At 44.6% G+C, this 22,089-nt stretch overlaps 1 protein-coding gene across 1 annotated transcript in view; it reads right to left on the reverse strand.

The window, feature by feature from the left end:
* Positions 1-22,089, reverse strand: part of pde4dip (phosphodiesterase 4D interacting protein) — a 37,640-nt gene that overhangs the window by 7,385 nt on the left and 8,166 nt on the right. Inside the window, exons 13-27 of the mRNA XM_070831609.1 lie at positions 19,502-19,617; positions 18,881-19,023; positions 18,285-18,546; positions 18,044-18,203; positions 17,478-17,594; positions 16,730-17,204; positions 14,862-15,097; positions 14,710-14,758; positions 5,111-5,388; positions 4,616-4,753; positions 4,232-4,423; positions 2,499-2,771; positions 1,747-1,875; positions 1,035-1,154; positions 645-834 (exon numbers count right to left, since the gene is read on the reverse strand). Coding sequence (XP_070687710.1) covers positions 645-834; positions 1,035-1,154; positions 1,747-1,875; positions 2,499-2,771; positions 4,232-4,423; positions 4,616-4,753; positions 5,111-5,388; positions 14,710-14,758; positions 14,862-15,097; positions 16,730-17,204; positions 17,478-17,594; positions 18,044-18,203; positions 18,285-18,546; positions 18,881-19,023; positions 19,502-19,617 — 2,878 coding nt within the window. The remainder of the gene's footprint in view (positions 1-644; positions 835-1,034; positions 1,155-1,746; positions 1,876-2,498; positions 2,772-4,231; positions 4,424-4,615; positions 4,754-5,110; positions 5,389-14,709; positions 14,759-14,861; positions 15,098-16,729; positions 17,205-17,477; positions 17,595-18,043; positions 18,204-18,284; positions 18,547-18,880; positions 19,024-19,501; positions 19,618-22,089) is intronic.

Raw genomic sequence — 22,089 nt, forward strand, 5'->3', positions numbered from 1 at the left:
AAGTGCTTCAACAATAATTCACTAATGCTGCTTTCACATCGACGGCAGGCGGAGAAAAGAACCGGCTGAGAGGAGCATCGTCACGTGTTAAATCAACTGTTATAATATAATACATCATTTCACAGTATATTTATTGAGCAGTAGCTCATGTTTCCTCCTTCTGTGAGGAAACTACACAACAATTTACATCATAAATTATGTTAAAAAGATAAAATACTGTCTGAATTCATGTCAGCAACTCCAAACAGGAGTTTAAAACATGTTAGAGCTCAAGATAGAATAAAAATAGTACAGCTCCTCACTCTGAATGTACATGTTGTTATATATTATTATTATTATTATTATTATTATTATTATTATTATTATTATTATTATTATTATAAGACTCTGGACTCACCTGGTGCAATAATTCACCTAACTTGTAATATATCTTTTTTTTTTATACATACTTTATATATTTATATTTTTACTGTTGTGTTTGAAGTGTGTTCTTATTCTTTTGGAGCTGTGTGTAACAAAAAGCAATGTCCCCCTGGGGATTATTAAAGGAGTTCTGATTCTGAGAGAAGGTGTACTGAAGTGACAGGACACCAGCAGGTGTGACACACACACACACACACACACACACACACACACACACACACCTGTTGACGGCCTCCTGCTTCCTCTGCCTGTCCTGCTTCAGCTGTGTGATCTCTTGGCTTCGATCTTCCGCCTCGGCCTGCAGCTTCCTGCTTTGCTCCGCCCACCTCTCTGCCTCCAGCTCCGCCTCCTTCAGCCTGGCCCGATCCAGGAGCGCCGCCTCCCTCAGGTGCTCCGCCTCCTTACTGCCGTCTGCATGGGGGGGGTCACATGACCGGTCAGGGCTGAGTTCAGCTTTTCAGAAACCAACAGATGGTTTAAAAACTCTCTTAAAATCTTATTTAATTTGGAAAAAAAGAGTTCAAACTGGTGACTTTGTCTGTAAAATAACTGAAGTGTGTCTGTGCTCATGTAGAAGATCCATAAATGCATGTGTAGAATAAAGACAGCACCTCTGGCCGCCTGCTTCAGCTGGCTCTGCAGACTGACGTTCTCCTCCTTCAGAAGCCTGATCTCGCTGGAGAGCTGGCCCACCGAGTCCAGGCCCTGGATGTAGATGTTGGTGGGGGCACCTGGAGGGGAGAGATGGGAGGAGGGGGGAGGAGGGGAGACTTTGAACATGCAGCTACGCCATTTCTGCCTCAAGCACCACAATAAGAAAAAAACAGAGAAATCTATCTATCTGCTGTCTGAAGTGACAGACTCGCGGTGAAACGCACCTTTACCTTCAATAAAATCATGGAATTTATCAGAGTTTGAACATTGTTGGAAATATTTGCAATAACGTGTGCACACAACTAAAAAAGATTTGTTACGTAGGGCTAATTGTTTTTAGAAATCTGAGCCTGGAAATGTTACATTACAGCTTTGAGCATGCTAACGTGCAGGTTTTTAAAAAAATTTTATCTCTATAATGAAAACACTGAGAGCAGCTGAACACTTTTTCTGACTAATTAATAGCTTCTTTTACGATAATTATTAAAAGAAAAAAGGAAATGTGACACCGTGCTGCTCTGAAGTATCAGTTAATCAATTTATGACCCTTTCAGGATCCATGCTGTGTAGTCGCAGCTGTGTGTGTGTGTGTGTGTGTGTGTGTGTGTGTGTGTGTGTGTGTGTGTGTGTGTGTGTGTGTGTGTGTGTGTGTGTGTGTGTGTGTGCTACCTTTCTCGGCGGTGCGGGCCAGTCTCTCCTCCAGCTGCTGGCGGAGGCGGTCGTTGGTCTGGATGGAGTCCTCCAGTCTCTGCCTCAGACTCCTGATCTCTCTCAGGTGCTCCTTCATCAGGTCCGAACCTGCAGAGAAAACCACAAATGAAGATGTGGCTTGAAGAGACGGACGAATCAGATGAACACGAGTACTTGAGGACCACGTGTGTTTGCATGTCTACAGACTAAATACACATGATGTGGTTCAGATGGTTTGACGGCCTTTGATGTGAAACATGCAGGAAGTGTGAGCTAACTCCGTCATCACAGTAGTGACCTGCCACAGCTGCCATCTGTCTTCATGAATCCACTGTAATCTATCACAGTAAACCACAGACTGTATAAAGGAAGTGGATGTGGCCACCGTGACGTCACCCCTTTGGGTCTTGGACTGCATTTTGAAGCATTTTGGCCGCCGCCATCTTGGTTTTTTGGAGCCATGATGCTCGATTGTTTTCCTCTGATTGGTCAGACTCAGGCATGACCAGCTACTGATTGGCCCCGCCATGAGATACACACTTTTTTAGCGTCTATCTTCCTCTAAATGGACCATAATTGACTACATGAACGTCCTGCTGTGCTGAAGAAGACTGTAAACTAGAGACTGAGAGCAGAAACTGTTCACTGAGCTGAGAAATCTTCATCTTCTTCCCCAAAGTTTCCAGAAATGAAAACCCAAACTCCAGTGAGACATTTCCTCTACCATCTACCTGTGTGGCTGTTGCCTGACTGGTACCCCGAGGATCCTGAAGACAGGTCGGCGCCAAGTCTCACTGGTCGGTTACCGTAGGCCACATCCCACAATGCACCGCTCTCCAGCAGGCTGGCCCCGGCCTTCATCGCTGAGCCGGCGTCCGGGCCGCCGCCGCTGAAAGGGGAAGGCTGGTACCCGTGGAAGGAGAGCGGCAGGAAGGCAGAGGAGTCCGGCTGCTGGTGGGCGAACGGGAAACCCTGGAGAGGTTTGTGCTGGGGAGTGGAAAACCCTGAAGAAGAGGAGGGTAAAGTAAGTAAGTAAAGTAAGAATGTCAAACGATAAAGGGGAAGAAACACCGTGAGCAGTCACTTAGAGTGTGTTAGTGAGTCGTAAAGGAAGAGGAGAGTACAACACTAACTTTAGGAACACCTTAATCAGGCAAACAGAAGCTCCTCTGCTCATTAGAGATCAAACCGTCCTCATGCTGGCGGCTCAGGGTTCGTTATTTAATGAGAAGTAAAGTGTTAAAGGCCTCAAAGATAAAGGCACAGGATAAAAGAAAAGACCGGGGCAGTGGGAGCGATGTGGATTATTAAACTCTCTCTCCATCTATCTGTGTGTCTACATGCATGAGGCAGCTCATTTAAACAGGTTTCAGCTGATCCAGACGCTGCTCGTCTCCTTATTAGCTGAAAACGGATCAATCTGAACTTAGTGTGAAGAACAGAAACCTTCAAACGTTGGCGCCACCAGTGCTGCAGCGCCTCTGACTCATCTCGATCGATTAGCTTCTCTGAGCAGCTCAGAGTCGAAGGTCTGCACTCGGCTGAGGGTATTACATTTTGTTTTCACCCATAAGAACCCTTTTCTCCTTCAAGTAAAATTATGGGGGATGTAAAACACATTTCTGAACTAATTTATGAGACACAAACGTTAAATATGTCACAGCTTTATTTTTCAAAGCTGTTTCATGTCAACTTTTCCCTAAAACACAGTCAGGACAGGTTCAGCTAATCCAGGACAGGATTAGAGCTGTTAAACTGTTTGGAACTCACCTTTAAATAACAAAAGGTGTTCATCAGACAGACCAACATTTTGGAAACAGGTCACATGACTGCACCAGGAAGTTCAGTAGCTGTCACTGAGGGACTTCTTGGGTTAAATTCAAGGATAAAAGCTGTAAAGGGGCATTTCCAGAATATTTAAAATGTCTTGTGGGTTCTTATGGGTTAAACCCAGCACCTCCTGACCGCAGAGACTCTATCATGGTTCATTAAACCACCAATAGCTTTGCCATTTTGCACATAATGGTACATTTGCACTACCTGTGGACACTTTGTTCATTTTCCTTCAGATTGCATATTGCACTATATTTCATTTTGTACATTTCTATATTTGTATTTTTATTTCTTCTCAATTTTTTATCTCCTTTTTCTTCGATTCTGATGTAACTGTTGTATAATGAGAATTCCATCTTATCTTATCTTATCCTAAATTGCTGCATTGCACCTTTATCTTTATCTTTTTCTATTTCTCCGACGTACTGTGATTGTGACATTCATCCTAAACTCATTCTAGGATGCTGGCTGGAGAATCTGTTCTTCAGTGTGTGCGTGCAGGTCTGGAGTGTGTTACTGAGCTTCAAACACTCGGTTAGTTTGCAGGAAGTCTTTAACACTTTCACATCAAACCCGTGCACACACACAGACAGACAGTCAGTCAGACAGTCAGACAGACAGACAGACGCACTCTCAGTGTCTCCCAGCTGCCTTTGCAACATCTGCAGCTCCTGATGCACCTCAGCCAGGGAGAAACCCGCTCCCCCGCTGCCCGGGTAGCGCGTTCGCAGGGTTGCGGGGTCGGGATGGAAGGGCAAAGGCACCCGCTGGGTGGAGGAGGAAGGTGGAGGGTGGAAGGAGGGGGCAGAGGTGAAGACAGAGGCTGGAGCTGGGAGGAAGAGGAAGAGGAGGAGGAGGAAGAGGAGGAGGAGGAGAATCCAAAGCAAAAAACAAGTGAAAAAGAGATACAGGCGAGGAAACGACAGAGCGGACTGCACGAAGAGGTGTAAGAAGAAGGTGTAAGAATGCAGCAGGAGATGGATTCAGGTGGAGGGAGGCTCTGACCCGTTCCTACCTGTCTGACTCTGCATGTCTGCCAGTTTGTGTGGCGAGCTGGGGCATTGCATGCTGGGACAGCTGTGGCTGTGGGATGAGGTGATGGATGGAGGGACAGACGGGTGGCAGGACATGGTGCCACTGTGAGAGAGGCAATCTGCAAATGAAAAGAGTCACGATGGATGGAGCAGACACCAAAACAGCAAAATAGGGTGTGTGTGTGTGTGTGTGTGTGTGTGTGTGTGTTTCACCCTAAATAATAATATATTTGCACTCAGAGCGTCACATTTAGCCGGGACATGTTATTTGTGGAACAGAGAGGACACAGACGGAGGACTTCAGAGGATGAGTGTGATGATGCTCCCCATATCTGCCCCAAATATCACTAAAGCGCCAAATGTTCATTAATCCGCCACTGAAAATAGTCCCTAACGCACTATTTCTAAAGCTTCAACAGACCAGTGGACTCTGCGCTGCATGTTTTGAAGTCGGACTGACGGCGCCACCTTCTCACCTGTGCTCAGTCTGGTAGAAGCCTCCTTCCGGCCGAGCTCGCTGGCAGCGTCCACGTCGGAGCAGAGCTCCAGGTCCCCGTTCAGCGAGCCGTGCTCATCGGAGACGTAGGAGATGCGGTCCGATTGGTCGGTGGTGTCGGAGAGGGCGTGGCTGCTGCAGGGCGAGTCAGAGCGGTGAGGATGATGATGGTGGTGGTGGTGATGCTGCTGGTGGTGGTTTAGTTTGGAGCGGAGGCTCTCGATGACCTTGTCCTTCTGCTGCAGCTCCTTACTGAGCCTGTAATTCACACACAGACACACAAGTCTAGTCAGTCAAGTCCAGTTTAGGACAAATCATACTTCAAAGTTAGTAAAACCAGTTCATTCTCCCGGACCGGCAGGATGCATCTGATTTGTCTTTGGGTAAAGCTCCAGGAGTAACTGTGCCTTCTCGTTAAAGGGAACTCGTCTCTCCTTGTCATGTAAAAATCACTTTGCAATAAATAAAGGTTTTAAAAACTCTGCACTAAGACGGAGAAATAAGATTTACAGCTTTTCAAGGATGAAAACAAATGTCATTCATTTAAATTCATTAGGATCCCAAAGAGCTGCAGACTTTACACTCCATTTCTTTCTTTTTCCAAATTCAACCACAGGCCAAGTAGTTAAAACATAACTGCTGTTTGTTTTTATGATGATGATTTAATGATTTAATGCAGGATCGATTAGTTTTGGAGAGTTTCAGTAAAGATTTAAGAGACTTTTCCCACAATTTGATTTCATGTTAGTAAACTATAAATAATGAACTGAGCAGAGTTAGAAGAACTAGTTCATGAATTAATACTTTTTAAATTGAGACATTATGCATCAATACTTTTATATATGTATAAACTGAAGGAACATCTGATGAAGGTAAAACAGACCATTCATTAAAATCTGTCCATCAGACCAGGTGTGTTTTATACTTGGACACATGAACTCCAGGTGTTCATCAGCTGTCCTGGTATTGTTTAAATGAAAGTCTCTAGCAGTTCCCCCTGAGAAGGGTTAGTTTTAGGGTTGCTGCCCTGTGACTCGAGGATAACGAGCATTAATGGCTGCAGACGTCCCAGGTGAGTGAGTCACCTGCCTGCTGATCCCATGCTGCAGAGGCTTTGCTGACAGCGTTGCGTTGCTTCAGGGAAGCCTCTTAGTGACTTACGCACTCGTGACACTGCAGCACATCACACAGGTAAGAACGCAGACTCACACTCTGACAGGGATAACCTGTTCAGGCTGACATGACGTGGAGCGACAACCAGACGAGTAGTGTGTGCAGTGTGTCCCCTACGGCGGATTTAATCACCAGTGACGTGTGTGTGTGTGTGTGTGTGTGTGTGTGTGTCAGCATTATAAACACACATTTAGATGAAGATTTCAACATCAAAGTCAGTCAACATTTCTATTCCCTGTGTTGATGCTCATATCATGTTTGGAACAATTTAAAAACACACTTTCTTTGCTGTCTTTCTGAGAGTGAAATGAAAGGTTAGCCTAGCTTAGCATAAAGACTGGAAGCAGGGGGAAACGGTTAGCATGGCTCTACCAACACCCACAAGCTCAACAGTGAACTTATTGTGCTGAACATTTGGCATTAACATCTACGTGTTCTCACTGTTTTCTGCCCCCGAAGCAAGTGGTGCAGGCACAGATTAATACATTTAACTGACGTCAGCACATCCACCAGCTCTGTCAGATCTGCGACCTGATCTGTTATCTATTCTCCAAAAGGCCTTGAACACTTTTATTATAACCTGTCACACCAGACGGTTTGTTACACAGAACTATCTGGGAAGTGGAAACTGTTTGTAAAAGGATGACATGTTCAAAATAAAAGATAAACTTCTCAGGTGAGTGGATGAACCATCTGTCTGTCACTGTGTCACACAGCCTAACGTCAGCCAATCAGATCAGCGAGCCACATAACGCCGCTAGAACTCCTGCCAAAGACAGCAGAGAAGAAGAAATCCTCTCCATCTGTGACAGAACTGATGCTGTAGCAGCGTCCAGGGTCGTTCTTGAACCAAGAGTTCCTTCTGGCTGCTGTTACGACTAAAACCAGCCTGTAGTTCACCCTGACTGGTCCAAACCACTGTGGTCCTGCTGCAAACACATTAACCTCAGCGTCAGGTTGATGTGCCCAATTTATCAGTCTACACTTTTGTGGATTACTGAGGTGATTCATTTTTAAAATACTTTGTCTATTATACTTCCCGTCTATTCTCTGATTTGTAATTAACACAACAAATTCAGGGCAGCATGGTGGAGCGGTGGTTAGCAGTATTGCCTCACAACAACAAGGTTCCCCGTTTGAACCTGGGGCCTTTGGAGTTTACATCTAGTCGTAACCTTTGCACATCAAATAAATATTTATTTATCATTACAACATATATTTATTTACTATTGCTTATTTTCTACTGTTGTTTTCTTTATTCTTTCTGTTTTTCTATTACTTGTTGCTGCTGTAACATGTTGAATTTCCCTCTATGGGGGATCAATAAAGAAGTCCAAGTCATGTTCTCCCCATATCTCTCTATCTTCTCCCGTACCATGCTAGCGTAGGTTCTCTTCCTCCCACAATCCAAAGACATGCAAGTTTAGGTTAATTGGTGACTCTAACATTGCCCGTAGGTGTGAGTGTTTGTCTGGCTCTGTATGTTCAGGGTGAACCCGCCTCTCGCCTGAAGTCAGCTAGGACTGGCTCCAGCTCCCCTGCGACCCTGACGGATAAGCGGTATAGATGATGGATGGACGGACAACAAGTTCAATGATAGTGATTTGTTAGCAGCACAGTTTTTACAGTGTCAGAACTGCTTCCACTGAAGGCCAGCGTCTGTAAGACTGATTAGTTTTAGAGTAAATTCTCTAAATAATGTCTCTATAAAATATCTGCTATAAAATATCTGCTTCAGCTGCCCTGTGACTCGAGGATAACGAGCATTAATGGCTGCAGACGTCCCAGGTGAGTGAGTCACCTGCCTGCTGATCCCATGCTGCAGAGGCTTTGCTGACAGCGTTGCGTTGCTTCAGGGAAGCCTCTTAGTGACTTACGCACTCGTGACACTGCAGCACATCACACAGGTAAGAACGCAGACTCACACTCTGACAGGGATAACCTGTTCAGGCTGACATGACGTGGAGCGACAACCAGACGAGTGGTGTGTGCAGTGTGTCCCCTACGGAGGATTTAATCACCAGTGACGTGTTGGCACGTAGATGCTGAGGTGAAGGTCATTAATCTATATCACTGACAGGCTGATACACACATCACACACACACACACACACACACACACAGATACACAACAAACAGACCATGTTTGCATTCAGCCCACAGCTCTGCACAATCTCTCCCAGCCTGCTTATTGCTTTCGTTATGAGAGTGAACTGAGAGGACTAATATCTATCTCATGTAGGTGTAGTCAGATGCCATGGTTAGCCTAGCTTAGCATAAAGACTGGAAACAAAGGGAAACAGCTAGCCTGTCCCAGAAAATAAACCCAACAGCACCTCTAAAACTCACTGATTTACATGCCGTCTCTTGTTTCTTTAACCTGTACGAAAATAGATATCTAGAACAAATCATTAGGAGCTGCTTCCTGCTGGAAGTTTTAATTATTGAAGAGAAGTCAGTGATGATGACTGACATCTGGTTCTCTTAGACATCACAGTCATAAAGCTTTGGAGCTGTTGGCAGCTTGTTTTCATGCTAAGCCACACTAACCACAGCCTGACTGTAGTTCTGTCCTCGATGTGCAGACATGAGACTTTTACTTTTATCATCGTAAAGAAGTATTTTGAGTTATTATTGTTTTCTGTGTCCGTCTTACTTGTCAAGTTGTGCCAGCAGAGCTCTTCTCTCCCTGTCGGTGAGTTTCTTCAGCAGCACCAGTTCTCTCTCCTGAGCCTTCCACTCCCACAGAGAGAAGGAGAACAGGGAGTCTCTGTACAGCGGGCTGCTTTTCGACAGCATGGCCTTCCACAGAGGAGCCATCAGCCCCCTTCAGCCCCGTCTTTTCCCCCCAGCCGACGTCCCTCTGTGTGGGCTACTGACCGACCATCCCTCCCCCTGCGTGCTTCTCCTCTCTCTCAGACTCGCCGGCTGCAAAAATCCTTCTCTGCTGCAGTGTTTCCTCCCAGCAGAGATAACCGAGCGTGGCTCATTAGATTAGCTGCCGAGGTCCTGACCCCAGACTGTGTGTGAAAGCAGGTAGAGTAGCCGGGCAGAGTGTGAGCGAGGGATGGAGGGATGGAGGGATGGAGGGATGGAGGGATGACTGCACATGTGGGTGAAAAGTAGAACAAATCCTCCGATTATGTTCAAGCTCCCTTTTGGATTTCCAGATGGACTTTGGTGGCTCCCTGCAGGGCACACACACCAACACACAGGTCCCCAAACGGACCCCAGAGCCAGAAGGGCAAGGATACGAAGGCGAACGTGTGGAAGGTGCAGACTGAAGTCAGAAAAGCAAAAGATGTTGATTCATACAGAACATCTAAAGGATTTTATGCATTTGCTGCAACAAAAGGTCCGAATGTTTTAGATCCAACCACAGCAGATCAGTCGGATGGTTTGATGATGCCAAGAGCAGCTGCCAGCATAGTAAAGAAAACCTGAGTACAACTCTATCTGAAATGTTACCCCACCAGCATGTGATGAGGTACATTGATTAAGTTATTATTATAATAAGCTCTGTGGTAAATCTCCAGGTCCTTCTTCTCTCTTTACACTGTTGCCCATCTCCGTCCCAAAATGAGTCTTTTCAGCGTTGAAGTCTTGAACGGTGCCCTCAAAGGAAAGCCTCTTATCACTGCTCTGGACACTGCAGACTCCACCAGCAAATGCAGCAGCAGCAGCAGCAGCAGCAGCCCAGGGGGGAGAGATGTAGTGACGAAAGAGCAACACGAAGAGGGAGGAGAGGGAACGAAGGATGTGCGCATAAACGGATGTCCGGATCCCGAGGGCTCGTGTGTTCACGCTGCACTGCCCATCAGAGAAAGAGAGAAACAGCAGCTGAATGAACGATCGCCCACAATGCAGCGCTTCCTCTTTCTCCTGCTTGTTTGTTTGTTGTCAGAGCACATCTGTCCGTCAGATGTGAGCGTGGTCCTTCTCTTTCAGGGTCTGCTGACGAGGTGAAGATGTACAAAATGTTCCCGCCCCCACCGCGTTGAAAGAAGAAGCTTCGGGATGATTCTCACGAGAGGAAGCTGCACATCCAGCTTTAGCTTGCAGACCGGCTCCAGTCCTCTGTCCTCGGTGCGTAAATCCAGAGTACTGATGGGTAAATCTTGCATAAAACAGACCAGAGCAGAGCTACCATGGCACCATGTGCTGCTCCGGATACTCTGGTGCTCTCTCTGCTCAGTTACGTCCCTCTGCTGCTTCGCCCTCGCTCTAACTCTCTATCTCTCTATCTCTCTATCGTTTAGCTGCTCCTGACCTATTTCCCTGCGCGTTGGAGGTCTTAATAACTTAACCTGATTAGAGGCCATTTCAACATGCCAAGAGCCCCACGCAGCCAGCAAAAGCCTCAGCAGCGTCAGCCTCACACTGCATAGACACACATTTATCCACATCATGTGAATTCAGCTGCACAGCAGTCCTGATAGACTCATCTCATCACATACAGTGTATATATATATATATATATATATATATATATATATATCAGCATGATCAGACTTATCTAGTCAGCCGTCACGCCACTGTTGTATATAGGCTGATTCTTCTTTATTCTTTATATTTTTTCTATCTTTCTTTGTTTTATCTTTTATTTATATATTTAAGGTGAGAGAGAAACGGTTCGTCCTTGTACGTACAGAAAATTGACAATAAAAATCTTTTGAATGTTTCCAGCTCTTCATTGAAGCTACATGACGAGTGTGAGTGTGTGTTTTTTTGTTTTTCATATCTGCACAAATGCTGCTTTATTTTAGGAGCAGTGCACATATTTTAAGACCCATTTCCCCCCCCGCAAGTCATCCTGGTGGATTTGGTGCCTTTTAAAAACTTTGGGATCTCCTCCGGCACTTAGAAATAAGTGTCTGTGTTCTGCTGCTCAGCTTAAGTTTTTAATGACTGACCCTCTGGTGAGGTCAGTGGAGATTAAGGAGCTGAGCTAATGCATAGGTTAATGCATAGGCTACACCTTCCTCCACACACACACACACACACACACACACACACTGTATGTACTGTACGTTCAGAATTAGAGAGACGGTCTAAATGAGATGGCTGTCGCAGAAAACACTCGATAATTCTCCTTCACATCTGGTCGACCATCTGTGCTGCAACAACATGATGTTAGATTACTGCAGGCCTGTGTGTGTGTGTGTGTGTGTGTGTGTGTGTGTGTGTGTGTGTGTGTGTGCCTCTCTCTCTCTGCAGGGCATCTCTAATTACTCACAGAGCATTGTTTGTTTATTAGGGTTTGACCCAGCGCTCACCCTTATCCACCGAACAACAGCGGTCAAAGGCTTAAAGGACCAAACCGGTGTTTTTTCTCTCTTCCTGGTTAGAAACCACATACGTGCTCAGACAGTAGCTGCTAATCATCAGTCAACTATTATGTTTCCAGCACGTGTTTGTTTCCATCTCACTCAGGTACGAACCTCTAAGTGCTGTTATGAAACAGAATTAAGAGGCGTGTTACACGTGACTGAACATCCGGGACGTTCATCAAGCGGTCACCTCGGAGAGACACGGTCGCATCTGCAATATTGATAAAATGGAATATATATCTATTATTTAGCGCCTGAGAAGCTGTGATCAGTAAGATTTAGCAGCAAGGTTGGTTACTCAACTTTTCCTGGAGAAAAATAAAAGTAATTTTATGCTTATACGGTTACTCTCACTTCCATCCAGCATTAGACATCCAACTTTGCACCTTCATCTCTTCAGTTCAGACATTAGTCTGGTTTGAAAGCCGCGCAAAGAAGAACACAGGGTGAAACATGTCTTACAATAAGGTGGATCTTAATCCTACAAATGATGCTGGATCACTGAGAGCAAACCGGACAGAAAATATGCTGCAAAACCAAAATTGTGAGCTAAAAAAGGGCTAAAAGGCCCCATTAAAATCTACAGTTAATGAGAACTCTGTGTTGGTTTGCCACAATGAGGGACACATTTAATATTAGACATAGCAGCAACATTATATCCCGGAGCTCCACCACCAGTCAAGCACCAAAATAAAGGTGTTCAGTCTGTCATAAACTAAAACATAAATCTACAGAATGGCCCTTTTGTCTGTCCCTCTTGTATAACTGTGTTTGTCCTGATCTCACTTGTGCTGCCCTTTTGTTTTTCTCCTCTTTTGTCCCCTCATCATCTCCCTCTCTCTCGTTTTGCCATCTGCCTAATTAGCTGACCAATCGACCGGACAGTTAAGGTCCCCGCTCGGGACATCAGCTCTGCCCCGCTGGTCACAACTCCCCAGCAAAAGTTAATGAGTTGTATGGTTTGGATGAATGGGTGGTGGAGGAGGAGGAGGAGGAGGAGGAGGAGGAGGAGGAGGAGGAGGAGGAGGGTTGCCCAGTCATGGCTGTGCCCTGCAGTGCTGTCAGTGACGTCAGAGGGATTTGGGGTTTTGTAATGCACTGATGTAAGAGCAGCTTCCCTGACTTAACAAGATGCTGAAGGGCCCAACGGGACGTCCAGCCAGCTGCAACCAGCAGCGGGAAATAAGACTCGACACGGTGAGCGGGAAAAAATACATGTGAAAGACACCAAATAAGTCGTGTGGCACAAAGATTTTCTCATGTTTTCCCCCCGGTTTGACTTTCTAAACAGCAGCTTGTTAAACTGTAACCAGACGTGTTGCTCTAATCATTCACAGGACAAATGGTTGGGATGGTTTTAAACAGGGTGAGATCACTACACGGAGCTGAACTGCAGCGAGCCAACCATTCTTCTGACGAGCGCATTATTCTGACACCACAATAATCTGAAAAATGTCCCATCGGAGCGAAAGCCAGTTGGTCCAGCAGCCTGTTATCTAACCGGAACAACTTCACCCAGCAGAGACGTGACCAGCGACAGCAGCGGTGCAGAGATTCAGCTCCTAAAACACCAGAGGGGTCAAGTCCTGCTGATTCAGCACCACAGCGCCAGTAACCCCCACAGTAACATCCTCAGGGGAAAAGGGCACTTGTTTGTGGGATAAAAGACAACTGTGGGACTATTGGGGTTTCAGAATAATAAATATGGCCTTAGTCTATACATGTATATGTATATAAGATATATAAGATAAAGCACAACTGTCCCTGAACGTTTTTAAAGCACCAAACAGAGATATGTATTATTCTGAATAATGAATGTTTAGCTAATATTTAGCCTTTAATTGATTTGGAGTTAAATGTAAAACTTGGAAGTTGCCTGAACTGATAAATGTTACAGCACACACTTCAAGAATACTCCTGCAAACAACCCAAACATTTTGAGGACCACATTTAATAAAAGCATGTGAATGCTTTATAATGTCTTCATTCATGTTTTTAAAATATAAAATCAACTATATTCTCTGTGAAACAACATTGTTATCAAACTGTATATATAATATAACCATGCCACTGTAGCAGGTTAGGGTCAGTGCTCACTCAGCTACAGCCCCATCAGTCACACAACCTCCATCTTGGACACCACAGTGGTCTCTCCAGAGATGTTTCCCACCATCACGTGTACTCGGGGACGCATGACTTCAGCAGAGCATCTTCACAGAATAATAATGTGTCGCTCTCGTTGTGTCCGCTCACAGAGAATAACACAGAAGGAATGGATCAGTGAGACAACAGAGACAGAATATAGTGAAGCACGAGCTCCAGTGGGAGAGAACTTACTGCCACTAATATGTGAGAAATTCTATCTATTCTCTTTAGTGACTGAGACAGTAAACTGTTCTCTTCCTCTTCTGTCGGTGCTGATTTATCGTATTAACCCTGCAAGCTGCTCGTGCTGTCAGGTGGAAGCACAGAGGACGTTAAAGGGCAGTAACAGCGTTCATAACTCAAACTTTAATAGTGTTTGAGGGTTCGTTTGGACGGATTAGAAATGAAAGGACTCACTGGTGTGTTGATTGATTGATGGAATTGTGTATCTGTACTTTTTCTGTTTGCACTTTGTGAGACAATTATAACTGTTACGGCCCTATAGAGCCATGTCCTCACCTAACCTGGCACACCTGGCCAGTGTACCAGGATATATGTGGAACCAGAGCTCTCTCTTCACATCCCATGCTCGTTGTTGTTATAATAAACTGGTCTTTACTGACAGTAAAGCTTCTCTTGCACCTCCTCCTTTGTTGTGGCCTGGGAGCCAGCCGTGACATAATATACACTTATATATATATAAATATTACATCACACATCCCTCTTCTCCTCCCTAATAAATCAACCGATTAGCTGTGTCGTTAATTTTCCAGGCTGATAATCACTCACTGTGGAGCGAGCGTCTGATTATTCTGCCCCGAGGAACAAACACACACACCGATACTTTCCACTGACCAGCATGGAGCTCGCTGTTACGCAGGAATCGACACGCTGTCAGAAGTTCAAACAGACATAAGTAATCGATTACTGACCGGATGGCGAGCAGCTCTGTCTTCTCCTCTGGATCTTCAGGACGATCTCCTGTTGGAAAAGAGGACTTCAGTCACATTTAGAATGACTCACACAGCTTGATAATGAAACGTGTCCCTTCTGAGGCTCCATATTTTGGCTGTAAATCACTCACGCCCGCTGATCTTGGCGCCGACCCGCTGGGCCAGAGCGCCGCTCTGAGCCAGCTGCTCCCTGAAGCTCTGGCCCATGTAGTAGTCGATGTCGTTGGCCCTCAGCAGCTCCTCGAAGGCCTTGGTGGTGTCCCCCAGGTGCTGGGTGAGGATGTTGCACACCCCCCGGCCCTCTCGCAGCCGCTGGCGGAGGTGGGACAGCTCTCTGGCCTGGGCCTGGATCAGAGTGTCGAATTTACTGCAGACAGAGAAAAACACAAGTGGGTGAAACAATCTGTGAAGTAAACAACAACAAAACCCTGAAAATGAATTTTGTTCATGTTGATTCATTTGGATCCTGTTATCTGTCACCAGCTGCTGCTCTGTGCATCTTGCCATAATAATTTAATAAAATGAAAAGGTTTATTCATCTATAATCAGTTGTCATCCTACCAAAACAACATCCTCTCCCCTCTTTTTATTTTATTTAAAATAATGTAAATCCTCTATTGATCAGAAAAGGCTCATTGGAAATAATCTTTAGCTTTATTCTGGGCTTTGTTTGATCAATTATTCCAATTAACCACAAAACAAATGTTTTGTTGTGATAAAAAAGATGTGATTTTTTTTTTTAAAGAAATAATGACATGAAGAAGAACAAGAACAACAAGAAGAAGAAGAACATGAAGAAGAAGAAGAACAACATGAACAAGGACAAGAAGAAGAAGAACAACAAGAAGAAGAAGAACATGAAGAAGAGCAAGAACAAGAAAAAGAAGAAGAAAAACAACAAGAACAAGAAAAAAACATGAAGAGAACAAGAACATGAACAACATGAACAAGAACAAGAACATGAAGAAGAAGAAGAACAGTAATAATAATAAAAATACTGGGACAAAAGCAGTTTGTTGTCACTGGAAAACAGAACAGAATAATTCAGTTTCTCTAACTCCAGCTGGTGTTTTTGTGTTAAATAAATCTATTGTTTGCATTTAAAACGAGTGCCATTGGTCGTAAAGGGACATTGCTACCACTTGTGTCCTGGCGGTGAATCGGCCTCTCGGTGCTCGGTGCTCTTCACTGTACTCTGGCTACAGTACAGTCTGGCCACACATGGCAAACGGGACGGCGTGTTCCCGAGCTCGTGTCGGTTAATCCCCTCTGACTGTCAGGCAGCTGAGTTTACATAAAAAACATCTGTGGCTACACTTGATTAACAGGGACTGACAGGATGCTTAGAGCCCGTCATCGCTGATACGGACTGAGAGGCTCTTCTGCTAATGCTCTGGATAGACACTCTGTCTCAAATCCATCATTTAAAGGATCATGTCGCTGTTTTTACGTGTTTTAGTCCATAACTTCTACTGTCAAGACTCTTGATTTGCCTAAAACTCAGAGAGAAACAGGCTTTTATCCCTTAATTCACTGTTTCATGTTTATATTTTAAGATGTTTTCTGACCTGCTCTTCTTTAGTTTGGTGTTTTTATAAATTCAGTCTAAAGTCTAAAGTCCGTTTCCACTAGTTCTGAAAACACATTGTTTCTAATATTTTCCACTTTGCTGTATTTTTGATCACTATTAAACTGCCAATCAATGAAACTCAACACTTCCTCTACAGGCGTTTCACATTAAAAGCCTTGCAGCACTTAATGGACATGCTTTTAATGTGAAAGATCTCCTGTAGAAGGATCAGAAGAAGCACAATTTATTTATTTATTTATTAAAAAACAAATCTCAGGAGGGAAGCAGGAACCAAATGTCGTGATGTTTCACATTTAGTGGTTCTTTGTGGTCATTTTGAATATAAAGATGTTTTTCTAAAGTTTATTTTATTCCATAATCAACTATGTGAGTTATAGTTTATCAAATGAAGGCAGTCCTCTAGCTCACCCTGGCCAGGTGGCAGACTTTCCGTCCTCGCTGACAGACTTTTTGCCTCCTTCCCTCAGCTGGTCCTCCAGAGCATCCACACGGGACACCAGCTCCTGCAGGCCCTTGTCTGGGTGAGGGTGGCGGGGTGAAGCCAGAGGCCCTCCGTCAGATGACTGCCAGCCCTCGTCGTCCTCTGCCCCGCTCTGGGAGGGCGAGGCCTGGAAGGACCAGTTGACTTTGCGGGGTGTGGAGGATCCGTTGTCGCTGGAGGCTGAGAGGGAGTGAAGCCGGCTCTGCAGGCCGCGGATCACCCCCTGAGAGCGGGACAGCTGGGAGCGAAGGTCCTCGACGAGGCGCTGCAGAGAGGAAGCCTCGTCTGAGTAACCGGAGCGCTGGGTGGAGGTTTTAGTGAAGGTGCTGCTGCTGCTGCTGCTGGCAGGCCACCACTGGGAGCCACAGTCCAGAGACGTACACATCTCCAGGTCATCAAACTCTGTCAGGGACACACTGAAGGTTAGTCTCCTTTAATCATGTGTAGAAATATGAAACATGCTTTGGCTCTCAGTCAACATCTCTCATGTTCTCTGTATTATTGCTGTTGTCTCCTGGTAGCTCCTCCCTTTGCTCCCCTCTGGTGGCCTTATGATGCTACTACAGCTACAGGAGCTGCACCAGCAAATGAACTGTAACTTTAACCTGTTTAACTTGGAGGTTTCCTTTACTTTCCTCGTATGAAGTAAATGTTAGTCCCAGCAGTCAGACGTACCGGGGCTGCTGGTGTCTTCCCTCTCGGCCTCGTTCTCGCTGCGGCCGCAGGTCTCGTAGCCCAGGTCCTGCAGGTCCACCTGGATCTGCTTACTGTCCTGCTGCACAGATGTCTCCGCTGCAGAGACACAGGAGAAGTTTACAGATGAATCAATCTTTTCTCTTTATGAACGTCAACAGTTTCAGCCAGTTTAACCCTTTCATGCATGAATTATGATAACCTCAGTCAGGATTTTTTTAATTCAGTGGACATGTGATTAATCATAATTTCCTCCCAATATAAAAGCAATACAGTTGCATGACTCCTTAGATGTTACTTGATGTCCCCATATTTTTCTTACCTGCAAGGGTTTCTTTTTAAAGAAGGTTTGAACAGAAAGAAATGAGCAACTTGGTGTTTCTGTCTGTCTGTCGACCATCTTGGTTTCACTCTTCTTTCTTTTTTTTTTTACAATGGCAATGTCTGAGATGATGCAATAGGATCCACTGTAGTGGCTGATGTGCAACTATGCCATCAAAACTCATGCATATACAAGAAAACAGCTTTTGAATAGCGTGTCCACTCACTGAGCAGCTCCCTGTAGTCTTTGAGCTGCTCGGCCTGAGCCTGCACCGTGGCCTCGGACACCATCAGCCTCTCCTGCAGCTCTTTGCTCTTCTGCTGCAGACGAACCGTCTTCTCACTCGCCGATGCCACGGCGCCCTGCTGCTGATCGCCCGGGCCGTCCTGGACGACAAACAGGAAAGACATTTCTTAAGATCTCTCCTCATGGGCTGCCGTAGAGCGAGGAGCCGTCGCTGCTCCTACCTGAGAGGAGTCGGCGAGCAGGCGCAGGCTCTCCGGTCTGTTGGCTCTCTGCTTCCTCTGCTCGTCACCGGTCTGGATGTTGGCCTGAGACAGAGACAGCTCTCCATCCCAGGCATCCCACAGCTCAGAGATCTCCTCCTCCTCCTCCTCTTCCTCTTCTATGGTCACATCCAACTCCTCGTCCTCCTCGTCCTCCTCTTCGCCAGCCAGCGTCCGATGCTTCAGGTCTCTGTTCTCTGCTTGCAGGCTGAACAGAGCTTTTCTTTAAAACAAACAGGAGGGAGACGGACAGTTAGAAACAGCCTGGTGCCTTCTAGTGGCCCAAACCGGCCTGAAGCACCTTTAAACCTCGTGCTGTTAAAGTTAAATTAATGTCTGACTGTCTTACTTCCTGTCTGTGGCTCTCAGCTTCAACTAGCTCCTACTGAAAGGTAAAAAACTTTAAAAACACCTCACAAAGGTAAGTGTGAAACAACTATTCCCTAAAACAGCAACTCACTGGACTTTTTACCAAAGAAACAGAAGGAAAAAGTGCATCTGCTGGGTCTCTTCACGGGGTTTGTTCATGAAGAGAGAATAATCTGATAATCTCTCACCTCATCTGTGAGAGGGAGGAGAAGCCGGCCTTCTCCAGCTGAGCCTTCAGCTCTCCCAGCTCTCTCTCCACCGCCCTCTTCTGCTCCACCAGCTGTTTCACCTCCGTCAGCCCCTGACCTTCGAATAGCGGATCCTGGGAGGCCTGCACGGACACCAGAGTCTAGTTAGGAGCCCCGAACATCTACCTTTGTGTATGAGGCCTGGTAAAGCTCCAGCACTCACACGTAAACCTGTTTGACATGCTGCTCTTATTAACTTTATTCAGCATGTGTATTTCAGTGCAGTCTCTTTATCGGCGTCCTTCAGTGGTTCCCAGTCTGGGGCTTTGAATGAGCCCCCAGTAAAACTGATCACAACATGATTAAGAGAGTTTGTCTTTGAAATACTAGATACTTTCACCTGCTCAGACCTCTAAGAGTCGCTCAGATAAAACAATCTGAAAAGCAAAAGTCACCATTCAGCTGAAGTACTGACACTGAGGTCAGAACCATTGACCTTACTTCATTTTAAAAGGTCACAGGCTAAGAAACATTTGGAGTCAGAGAAGTAAGGGTGTTATTTTTAAGGGGAAACTCTCTCCTGTAAATAAAAAAGAACTTTAGCTGTGAAGATCTTCAGACCTTGGTGCTGGTCACAGCCTGGACCCTCAGTGTGGACTCCTCTTCACCAACGCTCTCGGTGTACTCGCTGTTGAAATCATCATCCACCGCCTCGTCTTCGTCCTCCGAGCTCAGTTCTGTGACACGAGGACACAAAAAGTTAGATTTCTAGATCTTATGAACTTGTTTTGCATTTCTCTAAACTTCCCTTTGAGCAATTCAGCAGCCGTTAGTGAGTGTCACACCGAGAGAAAGATAGTAATAATAATAATAATAATAATAATAATAGTAATAATAATAATGATAATAATAATAATAATAATAATAATAATAATAATAATAGTAATAATAATAATGATAATAATGATAATAATAATAATAATGATTTTACAGAAAAGGGTCATATAATCACAGCACAGCGTTAAAGCGGATCAATTTACACCAAAACTAAAGAATAAACAAACGTAAACAAGATGAAAACATCTGTTTGTTTCTGCTGGACATGATCACATGATCACCTTCATCACTAAGAGGACAGGTGGGTCTACCTGTCCCTGATGGTTCAACTTCAGTACACCTGAACCCAAAGTCTCTGCAGTGGGAACTTAAAACTCTCTTGGAGTCACATTTGCTGATTTATTTACTGAGAAAGACCCAAATGAGGTTTTGATTTATAAAGATGTTTGAGCAGAACAGGATTGTGGGTAATCTGTAATCCCGCCCTCGACTGTTCTTGAGCGTACCGGTGATGACGTCAGCTAAAGGTTCTTCTCTGCACCATCACTGCCACATTAACACATCTTACTTGGATTTGGTCACTTTCCAATGTGGATTTGGAGGCTGTAGCTTCAGATTTGAACAACCTGAAGAGGTTTTTAGTTAGATTTCTATCTTCTAATATCCACAGAACTGTTTCTATTCATACCACAGTGTTGAGACGTAAATGTCAAATGATTAAATATGATGTGAGTTTTACTTGTCAAACAGTTATGATGGGGATTTAGAGCTCTGGGTAACTGTCTGAACTTAAAACCAGGACAAATCTGTTCTTTTATTTGCTTTTTAAGCTGAAATTGGTGTAAAATATGTGACGTGTGACCAAATGAAGTAGCTGTGGTGCTTCAGTGAGGCACGAGTCCACACAGACAGTAGAGAGTGGGTCATTCTCTGTTTGTTGTGACTGGGAGTTTAAAGACGTGTGGATGGTGTCACTTTAGAGGCGGAGAAGTAAGAAAACAACGTGGACCAGAGTGCAAATATACATATAAAGAGTTATTTCTGCTGTACAAACCATGAAGAGCTGATGCACCAGCAGTTTATTTATTTAACGGCCCGATTACATACTCGGGTGGGATGATGTATAAATGAAATATACTTACTGAGCTCCAGTGTGACACTCGATTTTATGACAACATTCATCAATATTGAACAAGTGGCTGCTGAATTGCACAAAGTTTCATAAAATCACAACTTACATTTGAAAATCTCTCTAAATAATTAAAAAAAAAAAGAGACAGCTGTAAACTAAGAACACAGAATCACATGAGTGCTTATAGTTTGTGTTAGATTTACAGCATTCAGACTCATTCGATCTGCCGAAACATGCAAACACATCGTATGTGACCAGATATTAGAATATAAAGAACAAAATACCAAACATTTACACCACAATGATTTAAACATTCAGAAAACAGGCTTTCTTCCAGGTGTTTCTGAAGCCAGTCGACGATCAGGACCCAGAGGGGATCACGTGAGGATCACTGATCCAAAGTGATTAGAAAAAAAACATCTTATATTTCTATAAAACAATTTACAGAATAATAATAATTCTAGAAATGTTGTAAAGATTTGATCTGCATTCTGAAGAATATCAGAAAATTACTTTTCATCATTTGTCTCATATTGGTGTGTGTTTTATTTGGTTCTTTTGATGATGGAGGCTTCGCCGTCTCACTCAGGGATGTTTATTGATTGATTTATCAGCGCAGTGTGAACACAGACGTGTGTGAACTCTCTCCTGACTCTCTGAAAACTAAACTAGGACCCCAGATCACATGGTATGACTCAGCTGTACTTCTACTGAACCACTGAGGCACAAACATGGTGGAAACTATTCTTCTCGCCTTATTTTCGGTCTTTCACCCTCATCCTGTAGATCTGTGAGGGTTTTTTTGTTTTCAAACTATTTAAAGCTGAAGTTTGGGATTTTGTTTTTACATATAAATGAACGCCGGCTACATTCAAGCCGTCGCCAAACGGGTTCACACGCTGCCTTTTATCAGCGGCAGGGTTCACTGACGTTTCTAAACCTGGTAACGCTGTCGACTACACAGTTAAACTGAAGAAGTGCAGCGTGGACTTCCTCACATGAGATGATGCATGGACCTCAGATTACATCTGTATATTTAACATGCTTTGAAGCTACTGTTGTTTCTGATTTTAGGAATGACTGGACTGCCAGTGACGAGTGTTTAAGATGTCGGCGTGGTGTGTGTGATGTATGAACATGTTTTCATCACCGGATGAAGATCCAAGTAGGACAGAAACATCGTCAGTGACTCAAACATCTTAGAGGTTAGTTCCTCGTGTTCCCGTCACACTGGTCACAA

This window comes from Pempheris klunzingeri, chromosome 6 (genome assembly GCF_042242105.1).
Source record: "Pempheris klunzingeri isolate RE-2024b chromosome 6, fPemKlu1.hap1, whole genome shotgun sequence".
Classification (NCBI taxonomy): Eukaryota; Metazoa; Chordata; class Actinopteri; order Acropomatiformes; family Pempheridae; genus Pempheris; species Pempheris klunzingeri.